The sequence below is a fragment of the Silurus meridionalis genome, chromosome 2 (genome assembly GCF_014805685.1).
Source record: "Silurus meridionalis isolate SWU-2019-XX chromosome 2, ASM1480568v1, whole genome shotgun sequence".
Lineage (NCBI taxonomy): Eukaryota > Metazoa > Chordata > Actinopteri > Siluriformes > Siluridae > Silurus > Silurus meridionalis.
Genome location: NC_060885.1, coordinates 15,991,479 through 16,018,264, shown reverse-complemented (window position 1 = coordinate 16,018,264; position 26,786 = coordinate 15,991,479). Strand labels below are relative to the sequence as shown.

General features: G+C 39.1%; 1 protein-coding gene across 4 annotated transcripts in view; it reads left to right on the top strand.

Annotated features, from left to right (window-relative positions):
• smap1 (small ArfGAP 1) overlaps positions 1-26,786 on the top strand; it is a 108,134-nt gene that overhangs the window by 4,790 nt on the left and 76,558 nt on the right. For all 4 annotated transcript variants that reach the window (XM_046870893.1, XM_046870885.1, XM_046870878.1 and 1 more), the window contains exon 2: positions 26,398-26,531. In XM_046870893.1, the coding sequence (XP_046726849.1) occupies positions 26,398-26,531 (134 nt within the window). The remainder of the gene's footprint in view (positions 1-26,397; positions 26,532-26,786) is intronic.

Sequence of the window (26,786 nt, the reverse complement as noted above, 5' to 3'; positions counted from 1 at the left end):
CTGTCCCCCCATTTCTCTCTCGAACTAGTAGTTAGTATATCACGTATAAACAGCCGGTTGTTGTGGAGATGGTTCTGTCTGTGTGTTGCTCTGATTACTGCTCTTCTGTGTAAAGGACAAGATGATGCCTGCTGGTGTGCCAGATAATAAGATCCAGATAAAGAAAGGGGCGTATTGTGTTCAGTGGGCTTGAGTGGTGTGTGTGCCGTGTATATGTTCAGCCAGATATGACTGAGCATCATAGATCCAGTGGGTTTCAACACAGCCAGCATTCTTACACTCATACCCCTGGCCTCTTGCTTCTGTACACAAAGTCATGCTGACTTGTTTGCTTGGGGTTTTGCTTTGCAATACCTGTAGGTATCTGAGGGTTTTTCTTTGAAGGTGTTTGTGTGTTTGCCCTAAGTTACATCATCGATGAGCATTGCTTTAGGCTTATAGTCCTTGTGCAGTTCCTGTTGCCTAGCAATTAACATAAACCCTGAGGCACTGCAGGAGTACAGTCTGTATTCACCTTAGAAAGAACCAGCTTTCTGAACTCAACCAGCCGGTATGCTGCATTATACTACTGCTAGTCAGAGCTCAGTAATGGGTGTGGGGAACTATGAGGGGGATTTTTGCCTTCCTCATTTAGTTAAAGCATAATTAGGTGATTTAGTTTGAAGCTTTTATTATTTGACATCATTTGTCATTAAATTTATCTTAATACATCACCAGCACACTTGACGTATTTTCTGTTACACTGCTCTGACCAGCTGTTGTGATGGGTTTTAAATCGTGTTTGTTTAGAGTTTTAGTATATATTTGCACTTTCTATAGTCCTGTGTCCTGTGCAGCTCTACTGCCATGGTGAAATGAATTCTAATGAATACATATACACCGGAGGTTACCAACGTAGGCACACAAGTAGTCCTCGGGCCTTTTCTATAAATATCTGTTTCCTACTTTGTTAAATCACTGTTGATAATTATTATGAGAAATCATTAACATGATCAGTGTATTCACATAGATGAAAATCATTAATTATTAATAATAACATATAATAAAAGGTAAATTGAGCAAATTTGTTATTTCAGATCAAACTGAAAACTGTGTGTATCAAACTGGTAGCCCTTCACATTAATTGGTACCCAAGAAGTAGCTCTCAGTTTCAAAAAGGTTGGTGACCCCTGATATACACTGTATAACACCACAGCATGCAAAATATCTAGTTTCATACAATGCATTACTTAGAATTAAGGTACAGTATATTTTACATCTTTTCTTCTAGGTTTTGGTCCTTCGTCCATTTAGATTTTGCATTTGTCCAGTGAGATAAATTTCAAAAGTGGATCAATTTGAAAATGTCGATTTTTCTGTTGTAGTGTGAGCTGAAAAAATGGCGATTTAAGAAAACAAGGTGAGTTCTAACCAGTTTAATCGTGTTGTTGCATTTTAAAGTGGTATAAAAAAATAAATAAATAAAAACTCAGTGCAGTATGAGGACTTAAATGTTTTCAGCTCTGTTCGGATTATTGTGTTAATAGTCTTAGTGTAACCATTGAGGACTATTTTAACATCTGGTTGGTGAGGATGTAGCATGTGATCATTTACATGTGCCCTTTTGAGAATATATTCATAGCATTATTAGACAAAAACAACGTTGCTCTTTTTATAGAGAAATGTAAAGTTTTTTTTTTTCCCTCATATAGGACCTAAATTCTCTGCATGTGGGTGTTTGCAGACCAGGATTTGGAGTATGTACTCAACCTGGAAATGCCTGACATTCCATCATCCTCTATGCTATAGAGCTCTTCTGGCATTCCGGTACAATGTGCACTCCCTGCTAGTGATTAGTCGACAGGTTTTAGCCTTAAGGGGATGGAACAGAGCAGACACGACTCCTCTATAGAAATTCTCTGAATAGCTCAATATTGACAGGCTTTTCATTTCCAGCCACACTATTTTTTTAGATCTGTGAAAGCAGCTCTTTATTGTTTTGATCAGATGTAACATTAAGCAAATATGACAAGTGTGCAGTTTGAGTTTGCAGATTTTTTTTTTTTTTTTTTTGCTGCGTTTGCTGTTTGTGGCTGCAGAACAGATTTTTATCAGTCTGAATATTTTTTTTTTTTACTTCAATTGACGATTTTGCACAAACTGTTTATAAAGGTGGCAACATCTGCAGTTCAGTTGATGCGTTTACTTTTTTTTGACCTGCGACTTAAGTAACGTCTGAGAACTTTCCTTGGTTTTAGTAGATATTGTTTCTTTAGATACCGAACTTTACCGTGGTCATTCCTAAAACATGGTTTTGGGAGCCAATAGAATAGAAAACAGCAAGGTCCTGGCCTGTGGTGGGTAAAACATGGGGTAGAATAGTCTATATAATAATCTGTGCTATAAACATGGCACTAAACGATGTCTACTTCACTACGCCAGAGTTTTGGGTTTTCTCTTAACTGCTATAACTTTCTTGTTGGCAATGCAGTCAGCTCTGTTACACTCCAAAAGTCCAAACAAACATATGCATATGGTTAACATGTTTTGTTTGTTCTACCAGCATAATGAGGAGTGTGTGAGAGAGGTTGGAGACCCTGTTCACACATTTGTAGGGAATTAATAAGAAAATAATTGGCATTTAACAAAGTTGCATAATCACTAATATGGTCAGGTTTGATGAGGAGTGTAGTCAGTGTTTTACATCGAGTGATCACAATAATTGAAATAAAACGAAATATAAAACAAATGAAACTAGGGGATGGATATTGAGTCTGTAGCTTTTTATCATATAATTAAACACAGGCCTAAATCAATAAATCTAAGGGGGGAAAAATATATATATCAGTGACACATCTGTCCATCATCTTAAGGGTTCTGACTGGTATTTATATTTTATTCTTGGTTGCTTCGGTTCTAACTGGAGTAATAACAATTCATCATAATTTTGAGTAAGCTTTGGGTGCAGGTCACACACTGCTGTGGGTGTATAGGAGTGAAGCGGTGTGTGCACTAATACTCCCGTTTAGAAGCAGGGAAGTGTCATATAAGGGTGCAATGTGTTCTGCTAGCTGTCTATGATATTTGGCATCCATCAGAAAACACACACAGTATGTGCTGATGGGAAATGGGTTAGGAAGGAGATTTTTTTTTTTTTTTTTTGCAGTGATCATTATGTGTCTGCCAAACTGCTAACAGATAAAGTAAAGCCTCTTTTTCATTGTAAGGCCAAATACTTGTGAGCAGGGGCTAGTCCAAGCAGTACATTCTGCTCTTATTTGCCAGAATTAGATGCTTGGCATCGTTTCTTGGCTGTCCTTTATGTAATGTTTGGGTTTAGGTGGCATCTCTCAGGGTAGAGTGAAGGTGTGCATCAAAGAGATGAGTCTTGTGTGTGCTTTTGTTCATTTTCTTATGAAAGAAAAGTTGCTCACACTGATCTGCACTTAGAAACATTCAGAGTGTTTGAGCTCTGAGAGATGAGGCATCATTTCAGGGATGAAGTGTAGAAACTGTGCAGTGCCCACAAAGTTAAACTTTTCCAGTTTTATTTTAACTATAATATTACCTCAAAGGCCAGAGGAAGTGGCCCTGGTGCCCTGAGTTTGTCAAGTCTGCTTTAACTATTCGGAGCGTCCTCATGCCCTGTAAAATGGGGCGCTGTCAAATGGAGGAGACCACCAGGATAAAAAAATTTAAAACATTGAGTTGTGTCATTGTTGAAGTGGACACATTTTGTCACATTTATCAGATGCCCTCATCCAGAGTGGCTCAACTGAGCAGTTGAGGGTGCAGTTAAGTGCCGAGGGCTTTGCCAGTGCTGGCATTTGTGTTTCTGACCTTTAGATCAGAAGTCTAACATCTTAGATTGTAGGTGCTTTCGCTGAAACCGGTTTCTAGTTAAAGTTTGTTTGTTTGTGAGAATGAGACCTTATTTGACAAAGGAGTTTCTCAGCCTCGTGAAATGGTGGTAATAGTAAATTCCTTCAGAAAGTCCCATGACCTTATTTTCATAGACTGTCAGCTCTGTTTGGGTTTATCAAGATTTATTCAGCAATATCTGAAGAGGTAAATGTGGAGATTTACTGCTTCCCGATTTCCAACCGACAGGCGTTTTTTCCTGCAGCTGGTGCAGCCGCTGCTTCAGACGCATCTGGTGCAAGTGATTCTTTTCAGTTGAATTAGCTGCCCTGGAAAAGGTGCGTGAAACGTTTGCCGCTCAAATGTCATGGTTTTGAAGTAAAGCCATACTTAACTGTGTGTTCTAAATTCTCTTCTTGACTAGTTCAAAACATTTCCCCTTGTCCTTTTTTTCACTTTCGAGTGAGCAAACTGTTTTCAGTAAACATGCTTGTACTGGAGCGCGAGTATCCGCTCTGCCGTGATCCTATCGGACAGTTTTTAGTCTTGCATGTGCTACAAGTGACAAGTTTTTATTAAGAAATATGATGTGAATCAAATCCTGTAATTCAGTTTGATGTCAATGTTTTAGTTTGACATGCAATAACACATCATATTAGACCTGTCGATCGCACAACTTTGTACAAAGTCTTAAACATACAGTGTGTTGGACTGGATGTGGGACTGTGAATTATTAGAAAGCTTTTTATAAAAAAAAAAAAACCCGGTGGCACACACGTGTCAGAACCATGACTTTTCAGCACGTTTGGTTTATGGTTTTCTTGACAAGACGCTGGTTCAAAAACCAAACGCTATGTGTGCGTTTGCCTCTGCCGTTTCCTTTACCCCTTCAAGGTATAATCTGTTCAACACAATGAGATCACACAGTGTTTCAGCTGCTAAAGCCAGTGTTGTTGTGCTAAGACTCGAACGTGGCACAGTGTTGGCAGCTCGTTCGGTATTATTGAGAACAAGCTCAATTAGGATCAGTGCAGATTTGTCTGTCACTCACTCACATGGTTTTGCGGTTTACGCTGCACATTGTTTTCAGTGCCACATCGGATGCCATTAACATGCTTATAATTCCCATGTAATATTTCTCTGCTTATTCTGTTTATGGAAGGATGATTCTGAATGCCATTTTCTATTCAGTTACACGGATTTTACTTTTGTTACAAGAAATGGGAATGAATGGCGCTTCCTGAACGTCCACTTAGGTCTGAACTGGGACATATTTCACAAAGTGCAATACACATGGCACTGTGCAGCTACGCAGTTCATTCACTGGCATTCATATAGAAGTAATTATGCCATTGTTCAGTGTAATAGTACGGAAAAGAAAGAAAATAGTAATAGGCAACAATGGGAAACGATGCATAACACAACCTTCAGAATTATTGGCACCCCTGGTAAAAGCTAAAAATGAACTGAGATGATCTTCCAAGAAGTATAACTTAAGGTTTTGTTATTTAAAAGTATGTAAAAAGTTTAAAAGTAGTAATATCTGTGCAAAACACTACTAATGTAGGAAGGTTGAACTTTCATTCAAAATCTTTTTCGAGAATATGGAGATTTTGGGCAACGCTTGTGAGTAGTCTACAGTGTTTAGTAGGGTGTAGGTCGTAGGTGAGTAAGCGAATCATATTTTTGACCTGCTGGATCATGTAGTCTTAATATCATGACTAAACTTGTGTGACGGAGCTGTTTGATACTGTTTTTATTTTTTTGCCATGTAGCTTAAATAGATTTCCATCAGGGTCTGCCACCATACTTGATATATAGGATTTGGATCTTTTGCTTTCTTGCCCTCTTGTAGTCATTGTTGTCAGTACGCTCCTCTGACCAGAGAAGCTGCTTCCAAGCAAAATTCCTGTGATTCTTAACAAACTCCAGAAGCTTCTGTTAGTGGTTTGATGACAACTCAGGCTTTCTGTAAATAGTTTGTTGGAATGAAGATGGCCATTAGCTATTTTAGACAAAAACATTTTGTTTCATGTTGATGACTAAGAGGATATTTATACTCCGCTGAAACAGGAAGTACTTACCAACTCAAGTGTTGTGAAGAATTTTAAATTAATTAAATTAGATTTATATTGCCACTCTGTTGTATAATAGTTTAAATAATTCAGCTATGCATAATGATCAGCTTTTCTTTTTTTTTCTTGCAAATTTTTTTAATTAAATAATTTTATCTTACTAAGAGGCTAATTTGTCTTATTAGTGCAGCATCCGACTGATCTTTCCTTGTCTTATCTTTACCGACGGTGCCATTGATCCAGTTAATACTTATACCATGTACTTAGCTATTTGAAACTTTCACACAGTATCTACCACTTGAGCATTTTTTCACTGTCACTGTCTTGCCAGCTGTATAAAGCTTTAGACCAACCACATTTAGTTTCCAGACAGCTCTGCTATTCTTAGACTGATCAATATGAGCATAAAGTCTGCATTCAGGGATGTGTTTGGAGATTCGTGTAAGCTGAAGGTCAGCACGATTAACCGCCTCACTGTAGATTACAATGCGATGGCTGAAAGACAGTCCGCCTATCATCAGTGACGTCAGCAAGCCGTCAGCATCAGGTTCTTCGCCTGCAGCTGTTCGACTTGTCAGGGTTTACTACTCTGTAGCTTTGCTAAAATCATTGAAGACATCTGCACGCGTCTGCTTTATCTGTCTCTGTCCATTGTATGCGTGTCGGTGTTTAGATGTCAGGTACCCACACCTCTGCTGATTCTGTGTGTGGACTCGGACTGCAGCAGAAAGCCAGCAGCATGATGTAACAAACATCTGCTGGCTATTTAGAAATGCTGTATAATCTCCCTGAGGAGAACTGGGAACGCATGCAGAAACCGTGTCTATGGAGGTGAACGGAACAGAGTGCTGAGATGTTTTCTCACTGTGCACTAATGAAGGACTTTGCCAATGTCTTTCTCCTGCTTCAGCAGGTTATAGGAACTCACTAGTCAGCTTTCTGCACCTTCCTCTTCTCCTGCTTCTAAAATGCATTGAATCTTGAAGTGATTCATTATTGACATAACCGACACAAGAATGTTAGGAGAGTCTAGGATGACTGAGAATCTATAGGATACCGTTTACATTTTAACTGCTTTCTATAGTTTCTGATAGGAGTCACCACTAGGAGGCAGCAGAGGACTGTAACAGTTAAGGAGTGCTCAGTGACCCTGGTATGTCTAACGTTTGGTTTAAATGGCACTGGCAGCGTTGCTCAGGTGTGGCTTGTGTAATGCGTCTTTGAAACGGATCAGTGAACATCATCAGAAGAGATTGTATGAACAGAAGGCAATGCAATATTAATGTAAATCTCTTTTTTAAAAAAAAAAAAAAAAAAAAAGAAGGCCTACAGTCATTTATATAAATAGAAAACTGTTAGGGTCATACGATTTTATACTTCTTTCAAAAGCTTGTGAATGTTAATAATAAAAAAACAAATCATATATTTGTTTTTCTTATCGAATGCTCTGAATTGGTTATTTGACACAGCGGATGTTTAAATAGAGCGTATAGGACGCAGTAATAATTAATGAAGCATTTTAAAAGTTCACACATGATTGATTCTTTATACACATTCTTTATACACTTTCGCCAAAAGTATTGGGACACCTGACCTTTCCTGCTGTATGTGGTTCTTTTTTTTAAACTGTTACCACAAAGCTGGAGACACTCAATTGTACTGGAGGTCATTAGATGCACTATAATAAAATTTTGCATTCACTTGAACTTGGAAACACAAACCTGTTCCAGCATGGCAATGCCTCTGTGCACAAAGTGAGCTCCTTGAAGATCTGGTTTACATGCTTTGGAGAGGAAAGATCTTAAATGGCCTTCTATAGAGATCTGATCACATCCCTACTGAACACCTTCTGGATGAATTAAAACGCTGACTGCACCCCAGGCCTCCTCACCTCACCTACGTCAGTACCTGCCCTTCAAAATACCTTTGTGGCTGATAAACACAAATATCCATAAGCACACTCCATAATCTAGTGCAACCGCTTCCCAGGAAAGTCGAGGGAATTATATGAGCAAATTGGGATAAATGTGGAATGCAATGCTTAAAAATCAACAATTTTACTAACAAGTTTTTATTAGTTCAATCTTCCAAAAGAGTTCGCACTACATTCTTCATCGACCGTTAGCTTGAGTTAACGGTAGTAGATTTTTTTTTCTAGTGTGGGAAGAAATGAATATTGATTTGTTTGAGGAAATGTAATAAAACAACTACGGAAACTATTTCCTAGAAAAAGAAACCCCTTTCAGTGTGTTTGCTATCAAGGGCATTTCTATTAAATTAACATCTCTTTTCTGTAAGTGGGCACACACAGGAGGTAAGTAAACATTCACATTTATGGCATTTGGCAGACGATTTTATCCAAAGCAACTCGTTTCATACAACGGAGCAGTTCAGCGTTAAGGTTCTTGCTCAAAGGACCAGATATGGTAGTTTGGATTTGAACTTGTGACCTTACAATTCGAAATTTTAACACCTTAACCCAAGTGTAGTCATAATAGGGAATTAGGTGATTGTATGAATTGGAATATGTAGAACAGTCTTCCAGCTCCGTTTCCCGCTCTCACACTTCTGTCCTTCTGCTTTTTCATCCTTTTAGTGAATGCAGTATGGGTCTAGGGTTTGAGAAGGACAGAGGATCACATCTCTCTGCTGCATAATTTGCTTTTATTGACCCGTCTTACAGAGTGAACTGCCTCAGGCTAAACTCTTTACCTCCTCCCTTCCCACTGTCTCTTCAAACTTCACTGTATAATAGGAACAGTTTGACGTATATGGCGTTTGCTTTTTTATTGCATCGTCGCTCATCAGTGCACCTCAAAGTTGTTAAAAAACGATCATCAAATATTATGGTGTTTTATTTCCCTGATATGCCAGTTTGAGCATAGTCTTCCCAATTGGATAAAAAATATATATATTTAATACTCGTTTTAATGTGAACCTCAACACTCTTGTTGTGAATCTGAAATACCTTTATTTATTTATTTATTTATTTATTTATTTATTTATTTATTTATTTGTTTATTTATTACAATTTTTTTTATTGGTGCAAAGCTTTTACAACACATATTGGGGCCCCAGTTAAAAAAAGTAACATAAAAAACCTTCTAAATGATTCAATAGTAAGAATTGTCACATTATCAACTGCATTTAGCAAACTGGAGCTTTCTATATTTGATTCTTAAAAGGATTTTTAAAGCATTAAAATGGTCACCAAACCATTACTCTGAATAAAAATGCTAATTTCAGGTGTACAGAATAAATGTGTAATGCATGTCCATCCAATATTAGGAAGCTTAAGAACAGTAAAATGCAATAATGTGATTTTTATGTAATCCACAAGGGGGCAGCACGGACAGTGTCAGTTGAGATGAGGTCAGTCCAGGAGGTAGCCAGCTCTTTATTTATTTATTTATTTATTTATTTTTGGGTCTGTATTTTTCTCTCAGTCTTTCCTTCTCTGTCTCTAATTTCACGCTCGGCTAGTCTTCTCTCTGTGATTCTCAACACTTTTTCACTCTGTGCATGAGGGTGGAGTTTTTTCAGCACTGCTTCCCTTCTTTGGTTTTGAGTTTATTCGCTCAAAACCATTTTGGTCATTTTGGTATTTGCTTTTTAATTTTACCCTTAATTTGACAACGATGAATATAGTAAGGTGTGTAAAACTGCCTTATGAGACACTGAACCTGTGGGAGGAAAATATATATTTTTTCCTTTCCTGGAATATTTGACTTATTGTTTCAGCAAAGTTTGGAAGCAGACGACGTGCACATAAGGTGGGACAATCTACTCATGTTAAAAAGTAAACGACTGTTTAACATCAATGATGCTTATAGAGAAAATTGTTCACGTCATATATTGTTTGAAATGGAGTTGGCTTTCAGCACCATCAGTCAAAACTCAACATCAAGTGCTCATATCACCGGTAGTGTTGAAGTGTAGTAACTGATTTGTATAGCATACAGCACACTATATTACACTGCTTGGAGTGGAATATCTTGAGTGGCCTTCTCTAGAGCTTTGACCTCAACCCTGTTTAACACCTTTGGGATGAATTGGAACACTGACTGCACCTCAGACCTCCTCACCTCACCTACATCATTACCTGCCTTTACTAAACAACGTATGTGTCTGTATGAGCAAAAATATTCACACTCGCACTTCAAAATCCAGCGGAACATCCTCCCAGAAGAGTGGAGGTTAGTATAGCGAATGGGGACTAAATGAGGAATTGGGTATTTTGTGTCCACAAGCTACAGTTCATTATATAGTATTTTGTGTGCCAGAGAGTGTGGGGAGCTGATTTTGCAATGAAAAATGCAAGGCAACAACATTTTCTGCTTTTATTTATTTATTTATTTATTTATTTTTTTGCCAGTTTTATTTTTTTTTCCTAATGCTTTCACATGCAGTTAAAATAAGGTTGTAGTTAATGACATTTTTTTTGTTTTTTCCCATTATTGTGCCAGACATTAAATGGGAGCTAATTGCAGATAGGAAATAAAAGTTGTTAATTTACATATTTGAATTGAGTAATATATAATTTAAGCACTTCTTAAAAAAAAAAAAGTACCAGACAATCTTGTGACAGCTGACTGTCTGCCTTGCAAAGATATCTGTGTTTAGCTATAGAGCCAGATGCAGTGTGTGTGTGTGTGTGTGTGTGTGTGTGTGTGTGTGTGTGTGTGTGTGTGTGGTGTGTGGGTGTGGGTGTGTAGATTTCAGCTCTGGAACCGAATCCCTTTTTGCATCGTTAGAGTTTAATGCTTCATTCACACATTCACATTGTTATATGATGGAGACGTCTTCACTAATGCGAGGCGAGGGGAAAAAAAAGCTGATCTCAGAATGTGTCCGAAGCGAAAGCGTAGTATATATTTATTCTTAGAATATCGTAGGAGGAAAACTAAACGTAGAAGCAAGACACACGTTCGATTTGGGCAAATGGTAGAACAGGGAGTATTAAGAGAGGCGCATCGAGCCGCATCGTATTTCAACCACTTTCGCCCCCTGGGCTGTTTTCTTATATATGTTACTATAGAGTGCTGCGTATTGATTCATACTGCACGCCTTGTTCATCCACAATACAAGGAGAATCATTAGGCATGGAAATGCGTAACCATGCTGTTAATTACAGCCGACGGAGGGTAATCTGTCAGCTTCAGCATGCTGATTCTGGAAGGCGTTCAGCTGTTGTTTCTGTATTTATCATACTATTCATTTTTATGAGTTTGCTAATCAACATGATGCATTCATAATAATTGTTGAAGCGACCACAATAGGATGTAATGTGCTGTCTGGTTATATCCTGATTTTTAGTGACATTCTACTACAGAGCATTGGGCAGGCAGGGAAATATTGTGTAAAGCTCGTTGTGTATTATTTAATAGTCACTGGGATGCAGTGATATGACTTTTTTTTATTTATTTTTTTTATGACACGCTAATCGCAGGGTTTTTGTTCCTCCCTGCATCAGGGCATACCGTGCTTTTCTTTACATATGCCGGTTTTCAGGTTGAAGTTCAGTGTTTTTGAGTTACAGAGTGTTCTGCTGTTAATTGAGCTGGGTATTTCATAGTCACACGGCGTTTTGTGGTATAGAACAGCGTTAATGGAGGCAGTGTCGAGAAGCACTGCGGGTCCGTTTGTGGCCTTTAGAGCAGAGCTGCTCTAGTGTTCCTGCTGCTGTCTGCTTAACTCTGACTCATATCCCCCAGCATGGTGCGCAGTGGGCGGCTCGAGGTGGCAGCTGCTTTTACTGGCCCTGTGCTGGGGCCTTTGCTGAACACAGCCAATCAATAAGCGCTGGCAGCGTGCACTTTAAAGCCAGGTTTCAGTGCGGGCCTCAGCAGAAGGAGAGACAGACGGCTGCCCCAGGGAGAGTGATTTATGACTGGGCTTTCAGAGAACATTGAGACCTTCCTCCATCTCTCACATCTGAGGGGTTGAAGAAGCCTTAAGTGTTTGACCAGGGCAGGCGCAATATGAGTGAATGCTAGAAACAAAGGACAGTTCAGGCTCTGTCATTCTTACTTGTCGTGAACGATCCACGTCTGTGTTTTTGACGTGGTTGGTACATCTAAATCATCTTTTATTGCTACACCTACATTAAAATAGCAGTTTTAGCCACTCATCAATAAAAATGAACGACTAAGGCCCTATTCGGACGGGACTAGTTTTCCAAACAATGTTTGAGTTAGAATTTTTTTCACCCGACGTCTGTCATTTTTATGTATGGATTTGGAGGGGACTAACATCTCCATGTTTATTATGGAGGTAGGAGTGTCTGTGTTTTACATGTGGGAGTTGCACAAGACCACATGTCCAGGATGCATGGAATGCGTATGGTCATATGACCGATCAATAGTAAAATGGCGGCAAAAAAGAAACTAGAATACCGGCGCTCTAGGGTTAGTACCGTAGGTCACGTTGACGCGTTTTGTAAAAAATATTTTCGGCAATCACAGACATTCGCATTCGGACGGGATTAGATTTCTCAGAGGACTGCTGAGTTTGCTAAAAAACAGTAGGTAATTTGCGCTGGAATTTTTACAGAGGTCGTGTGAGAGAAAGACAGACATGGCAGATTTGGACGGAATTAAAATCACAAAGTACCTGTGTGAAACAGAGATTTCTCTAACGACCCCCTGTAAAACTAGTCCCGTCCAAATAGATCTTAATTTAGCAAAATGTAGTTGAGTCAAAAATATTTGACTGAAATGTAGTAAAGTAAAAGTTCCCCCAAATGGAAATACTATAGTAAAGTACAGATACAAGAAAAAGTGTACATTAATGAACTACATTTACTTTGTTACTGTCCACCACTGATACACTACAGAAAAAGGTGTTGGAGACCCGACAATAAGATTTTGTATTTGTTTTTTTTGTTTTGTTTTGTTTTTTAACATCCCATTCCACATTTAGTCCCTGTTTGCTGTTATAATAACCTCCACTCTTTTGGGAAGAGGTTCAACTAGATTTCAGAGTGGGCTTCTGGTGATTTGTGCTCCTTTATCCACAAGAGTGCTATTGAATTGAGATCGGATAAGGAGCAGGACATCTTCCACTTCAACTCATGTAAAGCGTACCTCATGGGGGGCATTGCCATGCTGGAACAGATTGGGTCTCCTTGTTCAAGTGAAGGGAAAAACTAATGCTACCGCAACTATAGACATTCTGCACTGTTGTGTGCCTTCAACTTTGTGGTAACAGTCTGGGAAGGTCAGGTGTCTCAATACTTTTGTTTATATAGTGTATATGAAGAAGGTGACTGAGCAGAGCCTGCATTGAGAATCTTGTGAGGTGGACAGACCTTTGGGACATTATGGATGGTCAGGCAAGGATTTGGCCAAATCCAAATCTATGATCAGGAACATGCATTAGTCATTACAGAATAATTCTTTGTTACACTAGTCACCTCTTGCGGATTAATGTCTCACATGGATCCATCAGACGCTCTTTCAGGCGTCGAGTCTTTCCTGATGTAGTGCTATCCAAAATGTACAACACTTAATCATCACTTAAAGCTAATGCCACAGCAGTCAGCTTGACAGTTGATGTATGGAGCTCTGATATGACTCCAGTGTTGATGCTCAATTAAACTGCTCAGTAGATTGATGTTGGTTTTGACAGTGGTGTATGAGCAGGAAAATCGACAGTGTAGGAGTGCACAGTGGTGCTGTCTGTAATGTGTTGGTTATCTGTTCGTTTTATTTTCTCAGTCCATTAATGAATGTTGTATGAGTTCTGTTATACAGAGTATTTAATGTACTATTGAGCATGTGTGTATGTCTGTTGTTGCACTGTGGCGTGAGGAACCAAGTAAAAACTGCTTTTCATCATATGTATATAATATGCATGTGATATTTGAAGAACCTTGAATAGGATTCATTGTGCTGGTACATTGTTTCTTTTTTCTTTTTTTGGTTTCATTAAGCAGTTGATTTTGGCTTAATTTGAAGTTCTGATCACACCGCCGTGTCACATTTGTGTTTGCATCGAGAACATTTCGGATTACTGAAAGAATGCACGTTCTTTCGGCTTCTAGACGTTTCAGAGATCTTCGTTCGGGCCATTTTCCTCTTCTTCAGTATGGTCACTGCGAGACCATTAGACAGAAAATGTACCTCGAAGTCAAACACAAGTCAGTCCTTGCAATCCGATCTAAATGCCCTACAACTTTAAGCCGCAGGCACAGGTAGTGTAATCTACTCTGCTTGGGTGTGTAATCTTATCAAAAGACTGTAAAGTGCGTCTAGACATGAACCTTTTTTCAAAAGTGCTGCTGTAATCATAAACCCCGTCCTGCGCTCACAGTACTCTCAAACCTAAATATCACGTATGCTTTCAACACATTTAACACCATCAGTCATTTCTCACTTTGACTGTCTAGTGTGTGATTTATAATCCCACTGTCTGCTGTCACTATACAGAAGATGGGTTCCTGTTTGAGTGTTTTTCTTTCACATTACCATGCTTTTTTCTTTAAAGATCCATGGCTGTGTCCAGGTTTGTCTGATGACACGTTTTGTTAAAAGAGCTGTACAAATAACATTTTATGAATATACACGCAGGACTGGGGACACATGCAAATATTTCCTTAATGTCCTTCTGAGAATCAACAGCATCCAGATAGGACTTGATATTAATTTGTGGGGAAACCATGCATTATGTTAATTAATAAAGATACTTAATTTATTTAACATGTACTATTGAGAGACTAAGGTATTTTCATGAAATTTGAAGAAAAGTACCTCAGCATCTCTGCAGTAGCTACTTTCCCTTTTAAAATACTAGCAGCAGACTATAAAATGTTCAGCAATTTTGAAATAAAAGCTTGTTTACATGTTTTAGTGCTTTTTGCACTATTCACATTGAATTGACCAATACTGCAGAAGAGACTAACAGAGATGGACAACCCTTACCTATTCTAGATCTTATCTAAGCCGAGGTGGTGCTCTAAGAATCTGTGAGTGAGAGTGCAATATGTTCTAAACCTTTCCTAAAGCACTAGGGTGGGGGTGAGGGCTACATTTTACTCGCTTCAGATGCTATTATTCACCACACTTTTCACACACTTATTATTATTGACTCAAATGATCTGGACCTTAGCAGGCCTTAGAATAAGGTAATACAACATCAGATGAACAACACATATTACATCAGGTCATTATTTATTAGTAGTATTTATTATTATTTATTATAAAACTTGCAGAACCACTTTTAGCAGCAATAACTGGAAGTCATTGTGTTTTGTATACATTTATCAGTGTCTCACATCATTGTGGAGGAGGTTTGACTCGATCTTCTTTACATTGTTGCTTCAGTTCATTAAAACTTGCAGGCATTGGTTTACGCACAGCTCTCTTAAGGTCTCATCACAGCATTTCAGTTAGGTTAAGGTCTGGACTTTGACCGGTCCTTTGCAACACCTAAATTCTGTTCTTTTGCACCCATTTGTTTGCTGTTGTGCTTGGGATCATTTTCCTGTTGCCAATTTTGGCCAAGCTGGATTATTTTGGTATACAGAGGAGTTCATGGTCTATTCAATGGCTGCAATGTGCCCAGGTCCTGTTGCTGAAAAACAAACCCAAATAATCACTTCTTCAATCACTTCGTATCAGGTGTTTGTGCTGTCTTTGGCTTTCCTGTGTATTATTGGCAAACATCTCCACTTTGGTGCCATCTGTCCAAAGGACAGTTCCAGAAGTTTTGTGGTTTGTTCAGATTTTATGGTTTGTTCAGATGTACCTTTGCAGATCTAATGCTTGTGTGCAGCAAAAGTTAAAGCTCCGCCTAGTCCGCCAGACTAAAGAGAAGAGGGACCATCCGGCTTGTTATCAAAGCTCAGTTCAAAAGCCTTCATCTCTGATGGTGATGACTTGGTGTTAGTGTTTATAGAATGGGCAGCTTTCACATCTGGAAGTTGACATTTTGCAAATTGTTGCATTTTGGTAAAACGTTGTGCTGTCAAAACGCAAATTAATTTTATTAAGGCAGAGCGAATTTCTGTTTGACCATTTTTATTAAAAATCTAAATAAATATAAAAGAGGTGACATAAAAACCTTCAACTCAACACCCATTTATTCACAATGTCATTACAAAAAAAAAAATCATTTTTCAAATCAGCACCAAAATCCGTACACCATACACACATCCAGCAATAAACCATTAGAGGTCGACAAACGCCGGCGCTTTTTGTGCCATTTTGTCCTTATAACGCCGAAACAAACTTAAATTACTCACTACTTATTGCTTAAGTTACTCATTAGTCATTACTTAAATTACTAAAATTACTCCTATGGTGCCACAGTTTTTGCATTAAACAGAACTGTACTATTTACTGTCTTGAGTGCGAAACACAAAAAGAATGAGAGCAGGTACCCACAATAAACCTAACACAGTCAAATGTAAATATCTTTCCTGTCAGCTTAAATTTTCAGTTAAATCCACTGTACTTCATCTCTGTCATTCACACTTAGTAACAAATCTAAGCTTTAAAAGGAACTCTGACTGTCTATATGACTTAATATATGGGAACTCAGTACAGGGCTAATAAAATTCAGAGCCTTTTAAATATGCAATAAATATAATAAGTGATATTGTTTTGTTTAATAGATGTAACATATAAATACTGAAAGCACATAGACAGCTGAATATCTAGTCAATATTTCAGTCTGTAGCCCTGCTGTATTTTTCACACACTGGCCCTTGTGGAAGCGTGCGTCTACTTCAGCATGTTGAAGTAAAAATCCAATCATTGGATCGATGACCTTTGTGCGATCACAGTGGCACTGTGCATTTATGCTAATCCGATAGTCAGCACAGATATGCGCAGTATGCACATTTCTTTATTAATCCAGTGAACGTAACAGAAATGAACTTTTCATGTAAGAACAGCAGCGGATGTGAAATGTGGAGCAGTGACTTGGTGTGTGTACAATGTCACTTCTGGTATAAAAAACCTGCAGTGTCATTGCAAACACGGCCAATCGTTTTTTTAAATGGTGATTTTATATTATTTTAAAGCCGTTTTGTGTAAAACAGTGCGGTGCAACACCGCTTTGATCAGCTTTTTTTTTTTTTTTTTTTTAATCATGTATTTTCTAAAGAGGTAATGCTGTCGCTTATTGATCTTCTATTAGACACTTGACCGACCTTGAACTGTGGTTCACAGCAACATGTGAAACTTGTCATTGCTTGTAAATGTCAATGGAACGAAAAGTGTAGTGTGACTGCAGCTTGAAAATACTTTCACCGTGTGTCCGTAACAATAGAAACACTCTCCATAAAAAGATATGCAATTTGATGCTCCATTCCCCAGTGCATCATATAGTTCACATAGATCAGTGCTTTTATTTTTTGATCATTAAATACAGTCAAAAGCAAGTACGTTTGTACTTTTACACAGAAATGTAAACCGAGTACTTTTAGTGGAGTAATATTTAAGCATGTTTATACTTATTCAAACACATGAACGATGTACTTTATCCACTAAATGTGTGTATGTAGATTCAGTCTTTCACAAAAGTGAGTACACCCTTCACATTTCAGCAGACTTTTTAGTAGATCTTCTCAATACTATAGAAATGAAACTTGTATATATTTTAGAGTAGTCAATGTGCAGCTTGTATAGCAGTTATTTCAGCAACAACTAATCAATTAAATCAATAATGTAATACGTTGTCAACGAATGCCGTTATCGATTATTTGGGCTGCTCAAGTTGCGGTTAGCGTGACGGCAAGATAACAGCCGCCTGCGAAAATGGCGGATAGTACAGGGTCAACCGGTAGCAGGAAAAGTGTGCATCCCAAGTCATCCAAGGCATGGGAGCATTTTACACTAAACACAAAAAAAGAAAACTGTATCTGGAAGTTATGCAAAGCGAAGCTTGTGTTGGTACCACAGTGATGCACGAGCACGTGAAAAGAAAACACTGGTGTCACGCGTTGAAGGTGAAACATCAGCACGGTACACAAATACTGTATAATCCTCATCATGGGAAAATGATAGAGTTTAATGAAGTGCTATTCTGTAAACTGTTTGTAACTTAGGGACAGTCGCACTGGATCTGTTCTGTCGTGACTCGCGAGCATCAGGTTGCAAAATCAGTTCGTTCGCGACATCGTGATTGATTCAATTAAACCGGTGCGAAAAATGGCAGTGGAGTTTTTAACAAGATTGTTTAACAAGATTTTAGATGGTGAGAGCATGCCTGAGGAATGGAGAAGGAGTGTGCTGGTACCGATCTTTAAGAATAAGGGAGATGTGCAGACCTGCAGTAACTACAGGGGAATTAGGTTGATCAGTCACACCATGAAATTATAGGAAAGAGTAGTGGAAGCCAGGCTGAGAGAAGAGGTGACCATCTGTGAGCAGCAGTATGGTTTCATGCCAAGGAAGAGCACCACAGATGCCTTATTTGCTTTGAGAATGTTGATGAAGTATAGAGAAGGTCAGAAGGAGTTGCATTGTGTGTTTGTGGATATAGAGAAAGCGTACAGCAGAGTGGAGAGACTGGAGTTGTGGTATTGTATGAGGAAGTCAGGTGTGTTAGAGAAGTATGTGAGGGTGGAGCAGGACATGTATGAGGACAGTGTGACAGCAGTGAAGTGTGGAGTAGGAACGACAGACTGGGTGGAGGTTGGTCTGCATCAAGGATCGGCCCTGAGCCCTTTCCTGTTTGCAGTGGTGCAGTCTCCGTGGACTATGATGTTTGAGGATGATATTGTGATTTGTGGTGAGAGTAGTGAGCAACTTGAGACGAGCCTGGAGAGGTGGAGGTATGTACTGGAGAGAAGGGGAATAAAAGTCACTGGGAATAAGACAGAGTACATGTGTGTGAATGAGAGGGAGGGCAGTGGAGTGTTGCGGTTGCAGGGAGAAGAGGTGGAGAAGGTGGAGGAGTTCAGGTATCTGGGGTCAACAGTGCAAAGTGAATGAGTGTGTTAGAGAAGTGAAGAAAAGAGTGCAGGCAGGGTGGAGTGGTTGGAGAAGAGTGGCAGGAGTGATTTGTGATAGAAGAGTATCTGCGAGAGTGAAAGGGAAAGTTTATAGGACTGTGGTGAGACCTGCGATGTTGTATGGTTTAGAGACAGTGGCATTGAGTAAGAAACAGGAGGTGAAGCTGGAGGTAGCAGAGCTGAAGATGTCAAGGTTTTTGTGGGGAGTGACGAGGATGGACAGGAGTAGAAACAAGTTTATTAGTAGGACAGTGCATGTAGAACGTTTTACAGACAAGGTGAGGGAGGCGATATTGAGATGGTTTGGACATGTGTAGAGGAGCGACATGGGGTATATCGGTAGGTGAATGCTGAGGATGGAGTCACCAGGAGGGAGGAAAAGAGGAAGACCAAGGAAGAGGTTTATGGATGTGGTGAGGGAAGACATGCAGGTAGTTGGTTTGAAAGAGGCAGATGTAGAGGACAGGAGGGGTATGGAGACGGATGAGCCGCTGTGGTGACCCCTAACGGGAGAAGCCAAAAGAAGAAGAAAAAGTTTTGTCCCTTGAGAAGATCTACTAAAATGGTTACTGAAATGTGAGGGGTGTACTCACTTTTGTGAGAATGAATACGTAATACTTTACCTGGTGAGCTCAGTGGTTAAGGCATTGCACTCTAGACCCGAAGGGTACAAGTTAAAAACTTAGCGCCACCAACCTGTCACTGCTGGGCCCTTAAGCAAGGCCCTCAACCCTCAACTGCTCAGTTGTATGTCACTCAGCGTAAGAGCATCTGCCAAATGCAATCAATGTAAAAAGAAAAAATGGCTTCTTTTCTTCTTTTTATAAATATTATATCCTGGAATTATACTGCATTAAATTTGGTTTTATGATATCGTTAAAGTCTGCATTGATTGCTTTCTACATGGTTGTGTTCTAGGCCGCATCAAGCTTAGTGCCACGTAATATCTAGGCTGCCCTCAAAGCTAACCAATTTCCCATGCTCCCTAATCCCTGTGCGTGTTCACTGAGGGCAAATTAGACGCTCATGCACCCTGACAGATCTGTAATTAGAGCTGTCCAGTTGATGCCATTTTAACATGTTGCATGGAATTTTTTTCTTTTCTTTGCACATTCTTAATCATTTTGTATTCAACAATGTTTTTGCAGTGCTGCTTAATGGTAAGATCTTTTCTCCTTCTTGGTGATTAGAGTTTAATAATATATTGGGATTTGTGTTCACAACTCAGGAGAAATAAGCATATAGATCACACAACATGACTTTTTCCTAATCTCCCCTAATTGCTGTTTTCTACCCAGACATATCCAGCCCTCAGTATGAGTTATTGCATTACTTAACTCCGTCTGGGAGACTCTTCATTTATTCAATCATTTATTTACATTGTGTCATGCAGATGCAGATCAGGATCGTTATTCTTCACATTAAATATTACAATTGGGAAAAATGTCATCTCATTTATGTCTGTGGTGGAAGATGGGAGAAACAGTGCCTAGTCATTTTCTGCTTTTCAGATGTTCAGATAACATGAACCTGAACCTTCTGTAGTCTCTGATTTCTGTTCTTGGCTGACAGGAATAAACTCCAAAGGGTCCTTTTGTTTGTTGTAGCTCAGTTGGTTTAAGGTCTGACGTTTAGAAATGCTTTTTCTGCTCCCTGTAGTAGAAAAAAGTGATCAGTTGTGTTGCCATTGTCTTCCTGTCAGCTTGAACCAATTTGGTATGTCTGATCAACAAGCTGTTTCTGTCAGCATAATTGCTAATGTTTTTTTTTTGAAAATCCCAGACTATCAACTTTGTCTGAAATGTTTAAACCAGCCTGTCTGGTACCAACAGCCATCAACATCAATTAAAACACATTTCTTCCCACTTCGTAAGTTTGATGTGAAGAGTAAAATGAAGCGCTTGAACTTTAACTGCGTGATTTGAACTTTAACTATGCGCTGGCGTCACCTGGTCGGCTGATTTGGATAATCCCCTGAACGGTTGTTTAATGACTTACTGATGTCTTGAACTGGACCTTCCTCTTAGCATTAACACTTAAAATAATGTCTATTAGTGTTCGATGAAAACTACTAAGGAGACCTATTCGCCTTATCTTTGGCATCATTTATTTTACACCCATCAGCTCGTGACCTGTTTAGGGTATCTAATTTAGTCTGAGGTAGCCATCCAATTTGTCACACAGAAAAAAAAGCATATTAAAGAAAAATACTGTTCCTTAAATATTTATTCCCGCCTCATGCAGTCTCATAACACATTACACACCCCTGCGTTCTCATAACGCATTACCTCAGGCCTCGATCTCCAACACGCCTCAACAGGCACAAATTATCTTTAGTGAACTCCTCTCTTGTTTTCAGTATTCATCATCTCTCTTTATTTTTGTTCTGCTTTTGTTGATGCATGATTGCATGATTATGCATAGTGTAATCAGCTTAAACTCTGTACCGCCATGAATTATTGATGAAGCAAGCTTGTTTGCGAGATTCACATTTACATTTGCAGATGGTAACAGCGAGAAGAGCGGAGAGAAGGGAACGGAAATACAGTGTTCGCAGGCGTGCGGTTCTTCTGTGCCGTGATTAGGACTCCGGGGCCTGATCAGTGTTTAGTCCAGTGTCAGGTGGTGAGGAGGGTAGCTGGAAGTTGTGCTGGCAGCCTTCCAATGGACTTCGAAAAGCCCACTAGGATCCGGACCGGGAAAGAAAACTCACCATTCTTTCCTTTTCAGTCTCCAGCCCTCTCTTTGCCTCTTTTGAGCCTTTTTTTTTATGATTGATGATTTCTATTTCTATTTTTCTGTCTCTCTCCCTTCATATATTATCTCCCTTGCTGCAGGGTGTAGGGCAGTAGCGGAGAAAAAGGAGCTGCCTTTCTTCCGAGTACCATGGCTTCAGAAACTTGAGCGATTGTGTAGATAAGGCAACTGTTGTTTATTTTGACAAATGCATTCTGGTAGCCTTGGGGTGACATTGACGGAACGATGCGGGTGTCCCATTTTTGTACATGTAAACACAGAAGAGCTGTGTGTCGAGTTTGTGTAGGCCATAGTAAGCAGGCTATTATGGGATGTATGATGGGAGTTTTTATTGGATATGCAAACCTCTGGTCTAAATCAGCTCTTCGCTTAAGGTGTATGGAATATAGAATACAAAATGAAACGATTTGCATGTAACAATGTACATTAGGTATTTTCTGTCAGCAAATTAATGACTAGTTCTGAATAGAGCCCAGCAACATTACAGAGATATCATATCACAATCTTTAGTATCTAGATTTTTCCAACAAACTGCCAGGAAAGAAGCAATGCTGCATTTAACAAAACACTTCAAAAAGAAGTGATTTAATACAAAAAAGGGGCAAACTCCTTCATTTTAATATTTGCACAAACTCACCCTTTTAAGATGCTTACAAGTTTTTTCTTGTTGTTTATTATTCATTTTTTTCTGTGACTCAAATTGTAATTGCTTTATAAAGAAGGAAAAGTGTTCTAAAATAGTGCCATATAAATGTATAATAACGTAATTTATCATGTAATAAATATTGTTTGTATCTACAGTATTGCCTATGCTTTATATAGATATTTTTTATTGAGTTGACCAATTGGACACTTGTACTTATAAATAATATAGCATTAACAGTTCTGCAATAATATAGCATTAAAATTTTGCAACACTATTCAAGATGGGATGCTAGTTTTGTTTTTGCTGGTTTCTGTTTTGACTATTTGACTATAATTGTGTATGTGGAAGGGGAACCTGCGTGAGAACAATGCTTCATGGATCAATTTATTATTTTTTTTTTTAACTTACGTTTGCTTGACAATGAGTTTTTGTTTGTGTTCTTTTCATGTAGTGGTGAAAAGTACCATATCGCCATCTCGCATACCATATCACGTGTCCTTATTTCCCTTTGTCCTCCAAGAACAAATACAACTTTATGTTTAGATTTATTTTGAGAGTTACAAGTAATAAGTAAATGTATTGTTTTTTATTTGTTTGTTTGGTTTTTTATTATTATATATTTATGCAAAGCAAGGTCATTTGAATAAGCATGTATAATAGCTCCTGATTCAAGGATTAAGTGTGCAAAGAGGGCCAGAGTTGTGTACTTCTTCTCGCACTCTTCCTCGTATACGCAGACAAATAGAGAGCCGTGGACCATGTGAGTACAATCGAGCTAAATTTAAAAACAGTGAAGAATTCGTTTACGTTGTCTTTTAATTGCATTTTAAGGTAGCACCACCCGGCTCAGGGACTTGGGTATAATCCAGGTAGTGCAGACTCTCCCAAATGTCATAATGTTATCTCCCTTTCCAGCTGTTCATTACAGCCTTGTGGGCTTTCTTAACGCCTCAGTGTAGCAGAGCTCAGCCTATTTTATATTCTCAGTTTCTCTATTCACTTCTTTCTGTCTCTCTCTTTTTCTCTCTGTCTTTCTGCCTCTCTGGGTGTGTTTTTTGGGGTGAGCTCAGGCTTCATAGTTATAGCGTATAGAGGCATGGTGTTCATCTATAATTTGTTGCCGTGTAGTTAGGCAGTCCTTGTTAGTGCAGAGCGATTGCAGCATCGACCCCTGTCTGGCTGGATCTTCTGCCACCAGCTGTGTAGAAGAAGATAGTAAGAAGAAGAAGAAGAACAACAACAACAACAAAAAAAAGGCACATTGAGAAAGCATGTGCACACGTCCTGTCTGAAAGCAGCAGACTACCCGCCAGACAATCGAGACTGGCTTTGGTCCATGCGGGTGTGCAGAGAAGCAGCCACAAATAGGACAGGGTTAGTTAAGCTTGTCTTAGCATTGAGCCCCTGCTCTCTCCTACTCTGCTGCTCTACCAGCTCAGGAAGTCGGAAACCGTAAGAGGGAGAGAGACTGGCGCACAGATAAGAGTAGGAACAGGAACGGCTATAGAACTAGTCTGCCTTGTAGTATAGGAAGTAAAGAGGGAGCTTTCATGTTGGCCTCTAGAAGGTTCAAGAATCACTCGAACCCTCTTCAATATATAAAAAGATGTAATGACTTGCACCACTGGTCTTTTATTTTATGGTAATTTTTGGTGAAGAGTGTTTGTGTTCTCTGCTGCTGTTCAACAAAAAGGATCTGCAGCTGTAGTGTGTGTGTGTGTGTGTGTGTGTGTGTGTGTGTGTGTGTGTGTGTGTGTGTGTGTGGATATTTTTCTAATAAGCTTTTTTTATTTAAAATTAATAACTTAAGTTTACGCGTTTAAGTACAGCCCTGACTTTCCATCTTGTAAAAAGCTTAATTGGAACTTTGAAACTGTAAGATGTAGCTTGTATGCGGCGTCTTTCAGTCCTCTACCCCACAGTACCGACTCCACTCTGTGACTAATGAAACACATTTAATGGTGGGTGAGTTACGTAGTGGCTGCTGCTCAGGGGTGAGACACAATCTCCTAGCCTTTTATTGGATTTAATAAATGCGGGTGGGTGGCAGCGTTAACGCGTGCATTGAGCTGGATAATAGCTAGGGTGGGGGAGAGATAAGAGACTGTTCGCTCATTACAGTGTCTCCACCCGAGTTTACGCTGCATCGGGAGTCTTATCGGCCTGTTCGCTCCATGTACTCCTTTTTTGTTCGATGGGTGGAGAACAGTGCTGAGACAGTCATTAATATCCTGTGTAATCATGCAGGGCCATGCATGAGTTATGAGCATGCTCAAAAAAATAAAGAACCCTTACCGCACTGTTTGTTATGCTAATAAGTCTTAGTACATGCAAATGCATGTGTGGATATTATGCGAGTCAGTCTTTGCCAGGAGGCTCAGCGGTTACCGTGCCAGAGTAATAGGGACCTTCCTTTCTTCCTTCCTTCCTTTTTCCTGTTGTCCAGTAGGCAAATCTAATGCCAGGCATTCTAAAGGACGTGTGAATCGCATGTGCTGGTGTTTCTATATAAAAGAGTCAGGACAAAATTCATTGGTTGAGGCCTAAAAATATATTAAAATGTTATTTAAGTGCAGTATTCTCTTTTTTTTTTTTATCTTTTTTTTTTTTTCAGTAATTTTTTGTTGAATTACATAACTTAATATAAGCTTTTCTCACCTTGCAAGTAGAGGCCAAATGCTTTGGGAGGCTAAGTGGTGCAACACAAATGTTTTTGTCCTTTTATTTGAAAATCACAAGGTTAGAATCTAAAAATGCCTAAGCCTTACTTGTGAACAGATTGTTGCTTTCAGGCTAAAAGGTATGCCATACTGTCTTTTTTCAGTTAGCCAGTAGTGAATGTGAGATTATGTATTTAGAAGAGGGCAGGTAGCACTTTTGACTGAATGTCGTATACTGTCCTTTGATTTTAACATGAGCAGCAGTTCATAAATTTGAATTGCCTTGCTTAAAAAGGTCTTCGTTTTCCTCTCCCAGGTTGGTACTTGTTGTATGATATGAGACAATTAGCTTGTGAGCAAAAATCTGAAGGACCAAATTGGTGAGAAAATGGGGGGGGGAAACTAAGAGTAGCGGGTTCAGTTCTAAGAGTTGCACTTTTTCTGTATCTGCTTAAAATTGGTTTTAACTAGGATACTTTGTTATACATATCATAGATTCTCATGGCTGACGTCCAGGGTGATTTTACATTTGCAATGTTCTAGCCCATTTAAGTGAAACCCTTTTGAGTTTTCGTTTTTCTTTGTGTAGGTAGTTGAGAATAAACTCATTTCACTCAGGTGTGGACCAAAACATTCACTCTTTAAATGGTGTGAGGTGATTTGGTTCTGGTTCCAATCCAACACTTAGACTAAATTGATTGCTATAAAAAAGTGGTTTGAACCTTGAATTTGGTGGCTGACGATATTTTTCTGTTGATGTGAACTGCTCAGCTGAGATGTGAGGCGCAAACTGAGCCAAAGCACCGTGGAGTAGCACTGCAAAAAAAATATCTGAGTTAGGGATGCTTGAAACACTGAACAAAAAATGCGATATACTCAATCTTCAAAACTAATGATTTGATATAATTATCCAGTAATTTACACAAGTCACACAACAGATTGCACTGTACCTACATGGAATTTCATACACAATAGTTTGGTTGAAATTAAAATGGTACTGACTTGTTTTATTGTGGGCCAATCATCCTTATCCAAATGATTGATCAGACAAGTACTTCTGCATGTCATCTGCACTCTGGTATAAAAACTCCACTAACACTGTTATCTGTACACACTATTTTTGTTCAGAAAATAAACCAGAACTACATCCCAAGAACAAATTCTTGTTTGCTTTAGTGGATTGTATTCCGGCTGTAGTGCAGTGCAGAGTATCTGAAGTATGTTGTTATCACCTGTAAGCTAAGGAAGAGGTATTACAAGGGCAGTGCCCTGTGGATGCAGTGGTTGTGTGAGAGAATCTCCAAGCAGCAGCTTTCTGACAAACACAAACACTGCTATTGATATTTGTTTCTATGTTCTCATTACATTCCATGTGTAAAGCTAAAACAGCAGAGGAGGAACGGTGTAGAGGGACGGTAAGAGATTCTCACGGAATGCTTTTTCTTTTCTCTTATTCAGGACCTCGATGGGCTTCCTGGAACCTCGGCGTGTTTATCTGTATCAGGTGTGCCGGAATCCACCGGAATCTGGGAGTGCACATATCCCGTGTCAAATCTGTCAACCTGGACCAATGGACCCCGGAGCAAATCCAGGTGCTGTTTTGTACCGTTAATCACATGGACTATGCCATGATTGACATTTTGATATTGACAATGTTCTTTGCGGAGCTTTTCTACTGTGGGATGAATTTAAAAATCCATGAGATTATTTACATTTAAAACTTAGGCACAATGTAGTTATCATTGACTAAAGTGACACTACAGTTTAATGATAATCTACCTTGCATTCTCGATTGGAAAGAGGGTCAGGGTGTTTAGAATGTTTACTGATATTAGTTTCAACGTTTT